This window comes from Pezoporus flaviventris, unplaced genomic scaffold (assembly GCF_033815535.1).
Source record: "Pezoporus flaviventris isolate CSIRO_AGI_PZ_B2104156 unplaced genomic scaffold, CSIRO_AGI_Pfla_v1 ptg000063l, whole genome shotgun sequence".
Lineage (NCBI taxonomy): Eukaryota > Metazoa > Chordata > Aves > Psittaciformes > Psittacidae > Pezoporus > Pezoporus flaviventris.
Window position 1 is genome coordinate 54,355 of NW_026892611.1, and position 13,347 is coordinate 67,701.

Genomic DNA, 13,347 nt, shown 5'->3' on the forward strand with positions numbered 1-13,347 from the left:
TTATGCATAGCGCCTTAAAAGTATCCAGTGCTTTGGGCTGCTCACATCTGAACGGTGCTGTTGGTGCAAAACCAGTGCAAATGACTTTTTTTATCCTTCTGGGGGGTCTGTTCCATGGCAATTGTTTGAGGCAGTGCCCTGCCTTCCATAGATTAAGGCACAGTCCCTGTTGAAAGTAACAGGCCACATAAAGTGCTCCATCCGTCGGTTCAAGCAGGACATTCAGTCACTGGGCTCTAACCACGGGGCTGGCAGGTCAGAAGACCACCGGGCAGTGGCAGCCGACACAAGTAACCCACCGCAAGGCACCAGGTTACCAGCTCCGCTCTCGGGGCCGGGCTAAGCACGCACTCAGCTTCCCGCACCTCCCGCGCCGCTCACCCCCACTCCGCACCTCAGCGCCCGAACCCCGCCCCGCGCCCCGGCAGCGCTGAGGAGCCCGGCCCACTTTGTGACGCCACGCCTGCTCCTCCCGCCACTCCCACGGCGCAGGCGTGAGGGGCGTTACGGCCCCTGCGAGTGCGGGGCACAGCCAATGGGCGCGGGGCCGCGGCGTCGTTCAAACTCGGCGGTGCCGGGGCCGTGGCTGTCGTGTCGGTGAGTATTCCCCGAGCAGCAGCCGGCGGGCGGGCCCTGGTTCTTCTTCAGCCGGCGCCGGTTCTTCTTCAGCCGGCGCCGGTTCTTCTTCAGCCGGCGCCGGTTCTTCTTCAGCCGGCGCCGGTTCTTCTACCGGCCCTGGTTCTTCAACCGGCGCTGGACTGGCTCTTTAACCGGCCCTGGCGAGAAAAGGGAGGGGCCGCCCTGTGCCAGCTCCCGGGGCGCGGAGCTGTCGGCAGCGAGCGCGGGGAACGTAGCCGCGGGTCGGGGCAGAGCGCGGGACACGGCCGGGAGGACGCGGTCGGCGGTGCTCGGCGAGAGAGCCCCGCTCTGCGCCCTTTGGGCGGTGCGGCCGGACTGCAGCTTGCATCAGTTCTTGTCATGGGTGTGCATAGACCCGAGTAGCTGTAGACATCAGCGCTGCCCTCCTTCAAGCCTCCGAGTAAAAAGTCTGCTCAGCTTTGAATGTACTGCTTCAGGAACAATATATTTTCCAACAGTTTCAATTTCTCCTTTTTAACGCTGCTCTGTCCCTTGCTGTTGGTGTCGTTCTGATTGTTTTAGAAATAAGGCTGACCAAGAACTGGAGCAAGATGGCATCTGTGCTCCAAAATGTAAAGGCAACGATGGCCTGGCGAAAACACCAGCTCCTAGCTGACTTCGATGAGAATGAGAGCCCTGTACCTGACAAATTCAAGAGAAGGGCTTCCTTCACTTCTCTCAATTCCATCTGCATGTCTTTACGGAAGCGAGTACCATTAAAGCAGGTACAGCTGAATGTTCCTAAGACCTCTACTTGGAAAACTGAGAGCAAGACAGAAGTGCCAATCTCTTTATTAAAAGAACAGCAAAAAATGCTTTTGGAACAGTGTCCCAGGTAGTCTGCCTTTGCAGTGGGGTGTAGATAACAGTTTAGGTTTTGCTTCAACTTCAGTACTAAGATTTCTATACTTTGTACAGAATGCTGTATTCCAGAGACTGTTCACACATTTGCACACTGTTGCTACTCATAGCTACTAACTAGTAAAATCTTTAATACCCTTGCTAAAGTACAGGTAGGCAAATTATGCATCTGGCAGAACAAGGAGGAAGGAAAAAACAAAACGTATGAGATGCATTTCATCAAAACATTTATTGCTAATTAATGCTTTTCCCCTCCTGTATGGCATCATGTATGGCAGAGCAGCCTTCACAAAGAGGAAAGTGGGTAGAATCTGCCATTGCTTGCACTCCTTTTCCTGCACCCATACTATTTATTAGCATGTTCTTCATTCTAGTCAATCTAAATTTGGACTGACAAAATCTGCTAGATGGTAGCAGGGTAGTAAACTTGAGCTTGCACTTTCCTTTGGTGGAGACCTCTGTGGTTTTTTTTTAAGTGCCTCTAGTATATGCTAGGGCACCTGCCTCTTTCCTGCATAAGAGCAGCAGGAGCTCTGTTCCAGTGCCATCTGAAGTCCTTGACACGTTCCAAGGACTGTGGGAGCAAATAACTCTTCCAGTGCAAATGGGTACAGAGGGTTGAGACCATTTATGCTAGACTAAACCTGATTTGAGAATAAAAGCTAGGGATTCAGCTCAAATGTTCCTTGCTATTCTACTCCAGGCTGAGATTGTTTAGCATAACATGTCTAATGCTGCTTTCAGAAAATACAGAAGTCTTGCCAAAGTCCAGTAGACTCAATGGTGACCTTTCCAGTTGAATCCATCAGCAGAAGTTGTTCTACCAAGAAAAGAAGCACTACACCTCGAAGCCCTTGCCATAAGAAGAGTGTTATTCCAGCAGCCAATTCCAAAGGCAGCACAAGATCCAACAAAAGAGCCTTGCTTGGGCCAGCATGGGTGTCAGAACATAGAGAACGAAGGGGTTTCTCATCCTGGTTTGGTAAAGATGCTGTCTCTCTCCGGAGATCAAGAAGAGCAGCAGCACTGAAGAGTCCTTATTCATCACCTGCATCTGCCAGCAGAAAGATGTGAGCCACATTCTTTTGTAAACTTCTTTTTTTCCTTTTTTTTTTTTTATTCCTGTGATTAGAGCATTGTGTAGGGCAGGAGATGAAGGTTGCTATCTTTTTTCCCTGAAAGGCTGTGCTGTTTGAATAATTAGGAAAGTAGTTACAGATCCTGTACAGACAGGGACTGAGCACTGCATAAAGCTGAAATATGAAACTTAACTTTGTGCTGTGACAAGAATTTTTTTAAATCCCTTTCCCACTGGTTAAGTTTACACCATGTTATTCAGCACCAGTCCCCATCAGGCACTAGAGACAGACCCTCATTCTTTGTTAATGACTTTCTGGTAAAGAAAAATGCTCTCAATGCAACTCACTCCTACTTATCTTTAACTTTTCCAAAGTTGCTATTTGTATTGCAAACATACATGAAATAGCTGCACTTACGCTGAGCTCTTTGTAGAGAGATTCTTGCCTCAAAGATGTAACCCAATTTAGATAAAAGGCTGTGAGCTAGGGAAATAATTCATAATGTGCAACATAGGTTTTTGTTTTGGTCAAAGTCACATAAGAAATGTCAGAGCTAGAAGCTGAGTCAAAGCCTTGTGAATCTGAACCCAATATCTGAATTGGAAGATAGCTTTCTTGGGGATGAATGCAGATGTGAAGCTGTTGGTGAGTGGAATCAAAAGCAAGGTTTCTACAGCCCTAAATTTTTCTGGATTAAGTCTGGAGGCAATGAGAGTTGTTACTTTAGGGATAGAGGCTTGGGTAGTGTCAGCCTGTCCTGTCTCATCTTTAGTAATGACCATTCTGTTTCCAGAGAGTTTGACTGCGAGTTGGAGCTGATCTCCTCAGGGATTTGCCAGTTGCAGCGTATCTCCCAAGCATTTGATGATGCCGTTGTGCAAGAGGAGAGGTAAATACTGGCCCCCAACTAGGAATAGGTCACCTCCCACTCAGACATCGCCAATTGCAGGCTATGTGGTCCTTGTAACACAGGATGAGAAACAGTTGCAGAACTTTCTCAGCTGTAATGTAGCAGAGCCCTTCTTTCTTCAAGACACCTGTGCAGATTAAATCTGCAGCTGGACTTGAAGCTTCTAAAACCTGTAAAAAGCTCCTCTTGTCTTCAGGTTTCTTGCTGTGGAAGTCAGAATTTTCCCAGCAAGAGCCTACCTTCATCCTGTGTGAGAAGAGTACCTCCCTGCCTTCATCTAAAAGAGGTGCCAGTCCAGGCTGAGGAGGGGGAGAGGGAATTCCATTGTACTGACACTGTCATTGGTGCTTGCATATTTGTAAGAAAATCCTTTTACTGTGTAGCATTATATTAACAGATAGTCTATGTGTCCATAACTCAAAAATTTAGAGGCTGCAGAAGCTTCTTAACACCTTGGTGGTACACACAACTACCATGAGGGGGTAGGCTGCTCTGTTTATAAAGGTTATGTCATTCTGAATTAGATATTAACACAGTAAAAACCAAAGGTCAGAAGTCTTGTCACAGGGCAATTCCCAAAACTACTTCCTCTCTCTAGAATGCTTGATGTCAAGCACCTAAAATCCACTAGAGAGGGCTAGCATTAAGAACTTCTATTTACGAAGAAGCAAGGGCTTAAAATTCTTCATAATTCAAAAAGTTCGATTTTTACCGGTGGGACCATTTCTAGATAGGTTAAATCTTAAGTTAATGATCCTATCCATTGAAAGTTCACTAAATCTCACTCCTAATATCTCCCATCTGTTAGTGATATGACAGTTTCTCTCATTCGTAACTGAAGATAATATCAACCAGGTAAAGTAGTTATTCATTTACCTTGTCTACACCTGCATGCATCTGTGGGGAGAAAACCTGCTGTTTGGAGAGAGAAACCCTTATTAACTCATGCTCTTTAAAGTATTATGCAGAACCATGGGGTTCTTCCCTTAGATTCACTGCGGCTGTCTCTGCCACAGCAGATCATTGTGCAGTTGGAAAATTTCACCTCTACATTGTGGATTAGTGAAACCTTGTGCGTCTGCATAGAAGTTGGGCTTCTGTTCAAACAGCAGCTTTTCTCACCCAGATCAGAAAACTACTGGTACTAATGTCTTTGTCACTCAACCTCAGTTCTCACTGATTACTAATGAAGATCACAAAGCATGACAGAACAAACTATTACCCTCAGCTGTCTAATTTTACAGCCTTTCTTTTCCATCCCTAGCATTGTCTCAGCAGTTAAGACTAGCTATCACAGTAAGAGCAACTGATACCTGCACTGCTAGCATTTTTAAACAGAGCAATTGTACCTAAATGGATGGGAAGTAAGTTTCTAAACATCACTTTAAGTGTCAGTTCACTGAACCAGGTAAATGCCTATTATCTTCACTGATATCTCTATTGTGACATGAATATCTTCACCCATTACACTGGAAGTATTCCTTTTGTTAAAGTTAAATCCTGAACACTATGTCCTATTTTAGCAACAAATATAGGGGTAGGATATTGATTGTTGTACAATGTTGATGGCTGTAACTTTTCAGGAAAAATTACACCAGTTTCAAATGTTTGACTGAAGCTTTAAGCAGTGATGTGTAGTGCTTCCACTAGGCAGTTTGGTCCAGTTCTACTGCATGTGTAGGTGCATGCAGTGCGCTCTGTCCCTGCTGGTTTGTAGGTTGTCTACTGGAATAATTTTTTTTGACTTTTGCCTTTCTGTTCTGGTATCAGTTGCTGTGGGTTTTGGTGTTACAGGTCCCTTTTCATCTTTTCCATGAAAAAACAAACTTTTGGTTTTGAAATGTTTATAGTTGCCAGCTCCACATATTGTTCTGATATTTTTCATTTTAATGAATTAGATATCATAAGAAATGCTCCTGTTATTAAAGTATTTTAGTACTTCATTTGTGTACTGCTATTTATGCTCACTGTAGGTATAAAGTATTTTCCTGCTAGTGTTTAGAACTTTTATACAGTGAATGCATACAGGTCCCAGACCTCGTCCTCACTTCCATCTAACAGTTTTCCAGCAATTTGTGTGACAACCAGTTAATTTAACTTTACTGACTTCAGGCTGCTAATGTTAGTCTTATTATTCTTCTGCAGGCAACATGCAGTATCAACCTACTACTGTCTAATGGCATAAAGTTTGTGCATCAACCTCAAAGACTTTCTCAAGCTATCAGAAGGCAAATGAAGAAACACCATGCTGCACTTGGTACCTAGAGATGTAACTACTGTTAGTTTATGAGCACATTCAAAGGAGAGCTCTGTATAGGACTCGAAAGGGTGCATTCTATGCATTGAACAAGGCATTACAATTATGATCTTTCCTGATAAGGTAGGTCAGGACTTCCATTGCTTTCGCTTTTCAAGTGAACAGGAGAATCAGAGTTGTACAACTGTGTATTTCTCTTGCTGAGATGAGGTACCATCTTGAATGTGACTTTCATAAGACAGTAAGTACTTTGAAACCTATGTTGAACTGACCAGTAGGAATGGCCAGAGCAAGGGCCACAGACTAAGGAAGGATGATCATAGATAATAGTAGTAGACTGATATCCAACTGCCATGAGTTACAATTGTGAGTACTTTGCATACTGAAAGTACCGGTTCATTATTTTGAAAGCCTAACATTTTTTTTCTGTATATGAACAAACCCAAACCAAAATGAAACAATAGTGGCTTGAGTTGTGACCACAACTCCCGTTCCAAGGCAACAGGTTTCTGTGGAGTCACTCACTCACTCCTCAAGAGAGGAGCCACATTAGGACTCTTAATTCATGGCTTTAAGGGTTGTTATTAGATAAGCCTGACTAATCCCATTTTATGTAGTTGGGTTTCAGACAAAGCAGAGCAACTGTCATTTCTTGCTGCTGTTTTAGATAGCATAGGGACAGTTAAGCATTGCTTTTTTACTATACCATCTGTCTTAGTTATATTCAGAAATCAATTACTATAATTAATGTAACCTCTTACAACAGCTGTTATTGGCTAATATCAGAGTGCATGTATTTTATGTGATGAAGTCTACTAAGCATTTGATACCTGTATTTTGCTTCTAACTGCTTTTATTTTATTTTTTTTTTAAGTAACATTCACTTGACAAGCCTTTTTTGGTAGGTAATTCAGTTTAATAAAGTTTAGTCTTTCAAATGAAAGCAAAGATTTCTCAAGCTTCTAAAATTCATCCCCAGGGCTATTTCCCATGGCAGCAGCTTTAGTTTGTCAGATTACATTCACTCTTTAGAAGAACCTTAAACCAAAATACTGATTTTGGAAACTATTTGATACTATTTGAGATGCAGAGTTTTAACTGGAACTACTAAAAGGATTTTAAGTATAAACATTGGAAGCAGTCCCTTTCAGTTCTGATTTACGAGTAAGTACTGATTTTAAACTTGCTCCTGAGTTTTCTTCTTTATTGTCAAACTGGTGTGTTTCAAAATATTGAAAGAATATTTCAATTAAAGAAACACAAAACCAACTCCAACTTCCAGGTTTTCAGGTGTCTGAAAGCTTTAGTTTTTGGTATATCTTGAGGTCATTTTCATGCATGTGTTTTGTGTTGTATTTTTCTTAAACCCCTTTCTATATGGAATAGTAGCATGTTCTTTGCATATACTGAAAGTACTATACAGCCTTCACAAAGATGGTGTCTCATTACTGAAATATTTTCTCACGTGACTTTTCATAAAGCTCCAACCCTTGTTCCTCTTGAGATGTCAAGATCCAATGTATTATTTCAGATAGCCGGATGTATTAAATGGCCTCTATTAATAATGTTTCCACTGGCTACTAGGACATGTAAAATGATGATCCAATACTTCCCACATCACTGGTAAGAAAAATCAGTGACACTGCTTAAAGGCAAGGAAGGTTTTATTTAAGTGACTAATCTGTTATAAGATTTTAAAAACCAGCTCACATCAAAATCTTTACCAGTTGTAGAAATCTTACTCCTTATTCCATGCTAAGAAATTCATTACTGTACATTTTTGAATCTTTACAAGGCAGCCATAAGAAATATAAACACTTGTCACCAGATAGAACCTTTTCACTGACAAAAAAGATTTAAAAGTATGCACCTAATAAAACTATAGACTGAAAGAACACATACAATTTCAAGTTTCCTTGTATGAATTCAGTTGTAAATGGACTGCCCCTTTCCTCTGCCACAAATAGAAAAATAAGTTGTGCAGGAAGCTTGGCTTTCTGTGAGAGGACTGCCATTATAGGCCGTACGCCAGTCCTTCCAGAATTACCTTTTCTGTAAAGCTTGCAATCTGTAAATTGCATTTCAACACTGTAATCTCTAGTGTACCACCTCCTAGCGCACTCCAGTAAACCTGCCTCTCTCTCTTCCCCACTGCAAATTCTGTGCATCCTTACAAATGAGAAATGAACTGTCAAATTTGTTTCATGTTTCCCATCTCCCACAGTTACACCGGGTTTTAAAGGTAGCTTATTGAGATAAATACAAATAGAGAGTAAACTGTAATCCCTTACCTTGGGCTTGAACTAAAATGAGGGAAAGAGGAAATACCAACACCTGACTTCAATTCCAGAGTCCATGGCACAGGATTCTAGCTGCTCCAGGCCATTTCTTATTTCTGAAAAAAAGAGCTCTTTTCATCCAGAAAAATATGTTATTACCTCCATATTTACGGGGGACTGAATTCAGGATCATCTGTAGGAACCTGTATTTACACTTCAGTGATTAAACATCATGGAAGTTTAATTACCTTGTTAAACCCACAATTTCTGCTGAAGCTATGGACACGGACCATGAGGAATCACTGCTCTTAGAGAAGCTGAGGAGGTTGGAAAGCTATGTGTTTATGGTAATTCTATTCTGCACCAGCTCCAGATGAGGATGGAAAGAGCCACTTTCTCCCCTGCATGCCTGAAATGAACAATTCAATGCAAAATCTTGAGTTCAGATCCCACATTTTAAACTCTAATCACAAAAATTAAGCAGTGTACAATCTCCTCTCCGTTATTAGGCTTATTAAAAAGGTGTCCTTACTCCAGGCATCTAGTACTTTTTTAATGTACTCACCTTTTTGTGGCTTAGATGCAAGAGGGGGAATAAAAAAACTGGGGAAGATCCTATTTGTTCAGTAACAACTGTTGCATTTACAAATTTAAAAAACTGGAAATACCTATTCATTTCATGTATTGTTAAAAATGCTTATATTTTAGCAGATTTAAGACAAGAAACAATATAAGAAGAAGGAAATAATTTCCTTTTTTTCCTTCCAAATTTATTCTGTGAAGTACATGACGATACTACAGTTCTAAGTATTTGAAATTTGCTTAAATGCACACATTAGCAGTGCCCTGGCCTAAAGACTTCAGTGTATAAATGGGACAACTGTGCACTAATAATGGCAAACAAAAGCTATTTTGCAGAATGGTGGAACTTCCAGGTAAAGTGTAATTGGTCTGCTTATTTCAATAGTATCATAGAATGGTTTAAGTTGAAAAAGACCTTAAATATCATCTGGTTCCATCACCCCTGCCACAGGCAGGGACACTATCCGCTAGACTATCCAACGTATGAATTAATCTAGTAGGTTAGGGTGTGCCATTTTTTTCCTCTAGTTTACTGATAGTTCCACTTCTACATAACCAGTGAAAGCTTTAACTGTTTAGAAGTGAATTCTCTAGGTACTAGAGGCACAGGTGAAGTTACCTGTAAGAATTAAGACTATTTTCATGAAAACAAATCAGAATGGCAGCTCTCGTGAACCCCAATGAATAAGAAGACTTATCAATGCCATATCATTTTTACACCTAACAAAATTTTATGCTGAATAGATATAAGCCATGCCACAAAACTGAATAGGAGTACTTTGGTCAAGCAAGAATCTGTTCCAAGAGCACTAGTGTATGCAAACACTTAAAAAGAGAAGTTATTCAAAATAAGCAGTTTTAGATCAACATCACTATTCAGGTCTGTGGAATATTCTGCACTCTTTATACAATGACATCTTTTTTTCAAACTTACCTAACTAGACAACATTGAATAAACAGCCATTTTTTTATTGTTCTGGTTTTGAAGTATACTGGTTACAAATTTGCTGTGAAAGCAGAACCAAAACTCCACTTCAGATGTCTTCACACACACACACACACACACACACACACACACACACACACAAACCACCACAGTTGTAAAGGTGTGTTTTCACAATATCTCAGATAAATCTACCACTGTTATTAAACACAGCCATTTTTTTACAGTAATTTAAAACTGGATCCATATCAACAGGATAAAGTAAATACATCCAATTGTGGCCTACTTTATACAGGCTTGTACTGATGCCTTTGCACCCACTGGAATAACAGTTGCATTTTATAGTTTCACTTATGCTTCTTCCATTCAACAGGTTGAGAAAAATGTGCTTTTCTGTAGCAGACTGGAGGCACTAAAGGTGCTGAAACTATTGATGCTTGGGCACCCTCCACTCCTGCCTGACTTCTCTGTCCTTTTCCCTTCTGTGTGCATGTTAACAATTCCATAGCCTATAAAGTTTAAGTACGGACTGCACAGAGACTACAGCAATGAGGACTTGCAATCAGAGAGTAAGATGACTAGCACCAAGCTTATCTTCAGGAAATGGCCAGCTTAGGAGTACCGATTATCCTGCCATGAAAGCAGAAGCAAAACCAATCCAATTGCAAACTAAATGCCCATAAACTACTGCATGCAGTTTCATGTGTACTGAGTGTGTAACTAAAATTCTGACCACAAGGAAATGTTTTAAGAGAAAACATGAGTGAAAAATTATGTATAAAACTAGTTCTAGCTTTTCATCAGTGATTCATGAGGGAAACCTCAGTGATAGCCCCAGGCACAGCTGGGACGATAAAATAACAAAAAAAGGTGGTGGTTCAGGATGCAGAAGGTCCAGCTACTGCCGCAGTGTCTGTTGAGCTGCCAGCCCAGTTGCGAGATGTTTACAGCCACATCCATCTCGTTTACACTCAGCTCCACCAGAAGCAGTTTTACCATTTCAGTGTCAACTGGCTAGTGCTTTCAGAACAACTCCATCTGGCATCTGATGTTTCACAAGATGAGCTCCTAATTAACATGAAGCCTTGACCTCCAAGATAAAGCCTGTATCACTGTTTGCCAAAGTGCTCAGCTGAAGGCATGAGTTCAGGAGAGAAACCATTCTATCCCTGAGCAATAAGTAGTGTTGGAATTATGCAAAGGCCACATAAGCTCTTACATATTGTAGGAAATGAGGTTAAGGAAAATATTTGCAGCTTGATTTTAATACCATGTGTATAACCTTTGAAATTGTTACTGCCGTTCTAAATCATGCACACACATATACACACACTAGCATTTGTTTTACTACTATTAGCTCATAACATTCTTAAGAGAAGCCAGCAAGGTGACTACTGTAAAGGTGACCCAGCTATAAATAGAAATACACAAAATCAGTGTTTTCATGACATGGTACCTGGCAAAATGACGTTGTGTCTGCAAAAGACAAACCTTAACAACCTAGATTTCTCCAGCCATGTGCTCAGATACTAGTTCTTTTAATACAGTCACAAAATTACACACACCTTTCTTGAAAGGAAGGAGGTCTTTCTACTATAGCAACTTAAAACGAAAAATAGATTTTGATGTCTCTTGGATGATAGAGGTAGATGGCTAAAGCAACATTAACTTTGAACTTTGCAGCACGAACAGGGATTACTGTCAAGAGTCATGCTACACAATGCTTCAAAAGAACTTTGTGACCAATGCTGCTTTCAGGTCTCCTCACTACATTTAAAATTCTCTCTTGGAAGCCTTGGATTCTCATGCTTTTTTAAAATTAACATGCTAACAATGAACTGACTGGAAGGAGATGGAGTCTACCTGTGCAATCTGCTCCTAGCTGCATCGCACAGGAGAAGAAATGGAGTATGTGATTAGAATTACTACACACAGTGGGCCAAGACAGAACACACAATAATTCCAAGTTTATGGGTTAAAGAACTGTGATACTACTGGGAAAGCATTTGTAAACCTGAACACTATTTCAAATGCAGTTTGTGGATATCTTTCATTTAGGTTTTGTAGTTCGCTGACTTGGCAACAGAGCATAAAACCCCAGCACCCCGTAACATAATTAGCTACCTGCTCCCAATTAGCACGAGCTACCAAACTTCTGGTATCTTTCTTAAATCTTCAGCAAAGATTACCCCTTTGCTTAAAGGAAGCATTATAAAAAGCAAATTACTGACGTGCCTTTCAGGAAATTTGAAATAGGTAACTGACAATCTTGTCAAATAATGTCTAAAAAATAAATCAAAGATCTCAATTTACGAGCTACTTTGTTGCCTATTAAGGCAAAAGCCACATTACTATGCCCTTCAAAAAGCACACTGAAACTTCTGGGTGAACAGGGAGCACAAACTTAGGTTTACTTCTGCACTGTCTTAATAGTTTTCCATCGCATTTCTTGTTTGCTTTACATGTAAACTTTCAAAATCATTACCCAACAGACTTTATGAGACACTGTTTCTGGTATAGCTATGGACCAGGAAAACGTGACAGTAAGGTGGGGAGGACACGAGAGGGAGGCACAACACCCTCTGCCCCAACTCCCTGATAAAAACAAGCAAACAAACCTGAAAAAAAGAAATCTCCCACTGACCTCAAGCTTTCTCAGCATCAACAGTCTGGTTTTAACTTTCAAAGAAAAGCTGGTTTATGTGCACTTGTAACTTCATTACAAGTTTTAAGACATGTTTCAGTCATGAGCGCAGTGGAACTATCTGCATGAAGAAGCTGCAAACTGCTACTATGTTAAACTAACAACAACACTTTAGAAATCTTACCATTTAGGGAAAATTTCACACATTTTACTTCTAGTAAGTTCATTGAGAGATGTGAGAGAAATTCAAATCAGTAGGAAAACATCTATTTGGCATCTGTAATTTGGCATGTCCATTCTTTGAAGGTCAAATGCTGTAAATCTGAATGCTACAGATTGTTACAACAGCTGCTATAAAGAGTGAGAAGGTAAACAATTTGCCATAGGAATTCCATCACTTTTTCTCTCTTCCAGTGTAAAGATTCTACTTTGGAATAATGAAAAAAGTGATTGCTATGAAGTTTGCAGATCCCTTAGTAAAATGTCTCCCTTTAGCTTACCATCTTAGGATCTGCCTCTTGGACTGAGATGGTCAGAACCATCTCCGTACTCAGAGTAGTCCACACATTTTGCACAGTCACAAAGTTCCACAAAACAATGTGATCCTTGTACACTTGCGCATTACTTTGTACACAGCAACACTAACCACTTCAAACTGTGGTGGACACATTTATTTCTAACATGAAGATTTTATGATTTGGTTCTAAAAGTGCAGTCCTCCCACTTATGTGATGTCCAGCACCTCACATGAACATGAGTGCCATATTGGGGTCTGTTGGCCCACACTGTAAGTTGAAAGGAAATCTTGGGTTTAAGGCACCCAAAAAAGCATCTTGCTGTACAAATCCTGACCACCCATTACTGTAGTTCCCATTACTGCTTCCCTTGAAAGTGTATCACTTTAGCAAAAGTGAAGTGGAAACATACAACTATTTGATGTTGAAAGCGTAAACCTTCTCTGTAACCTATGGACCTACTGTTTATATTATTTTGGGTGCTGCTAGTTAGCTGATATCACAGTCCTTCTGAGTAAAATTAGCCTGTTACAGCTTTTTCTCTTATTGCACATTTTATTATATCTGTTGTAAAAAAAACCCACAGATATTTCCTGTTCCTTTGATGTTATAAGCACTTGAGATTGTTTTAGATTGGT

At 40.7% G+C, this 13,347-nt stretch overlaps 1 protein-coding gene across 1 annotated transcript; it reads left to right on the forward strand.

Moving 5' to 3' along the window:
• The first annotated feature begins 1,086 nt into the window (after positions 1-1,086).
• PIMREG (PICALM interacting mitotic regulator) lies at positions 1,087-7,021 on the forward strand. The gene is given in 7 exon segments (XM_061469869.1): positions 1,087-1,393; positions 1,395-1,430; positions 1,432-1,474; positions 2,245-2,570; positions 3,373-3,468; positions 5,635-5,669; positions 5,672-7,021. Coding segments are annotated over 7 exon segments (822 nt in total). The 5' UTR covers positions 1,087-1,190; the 3' UTR covers positions 5,755-7,021.
• The last annotated feature ends 6,326 nt before the right edge of the window (positions 7,022-13,347 follow it).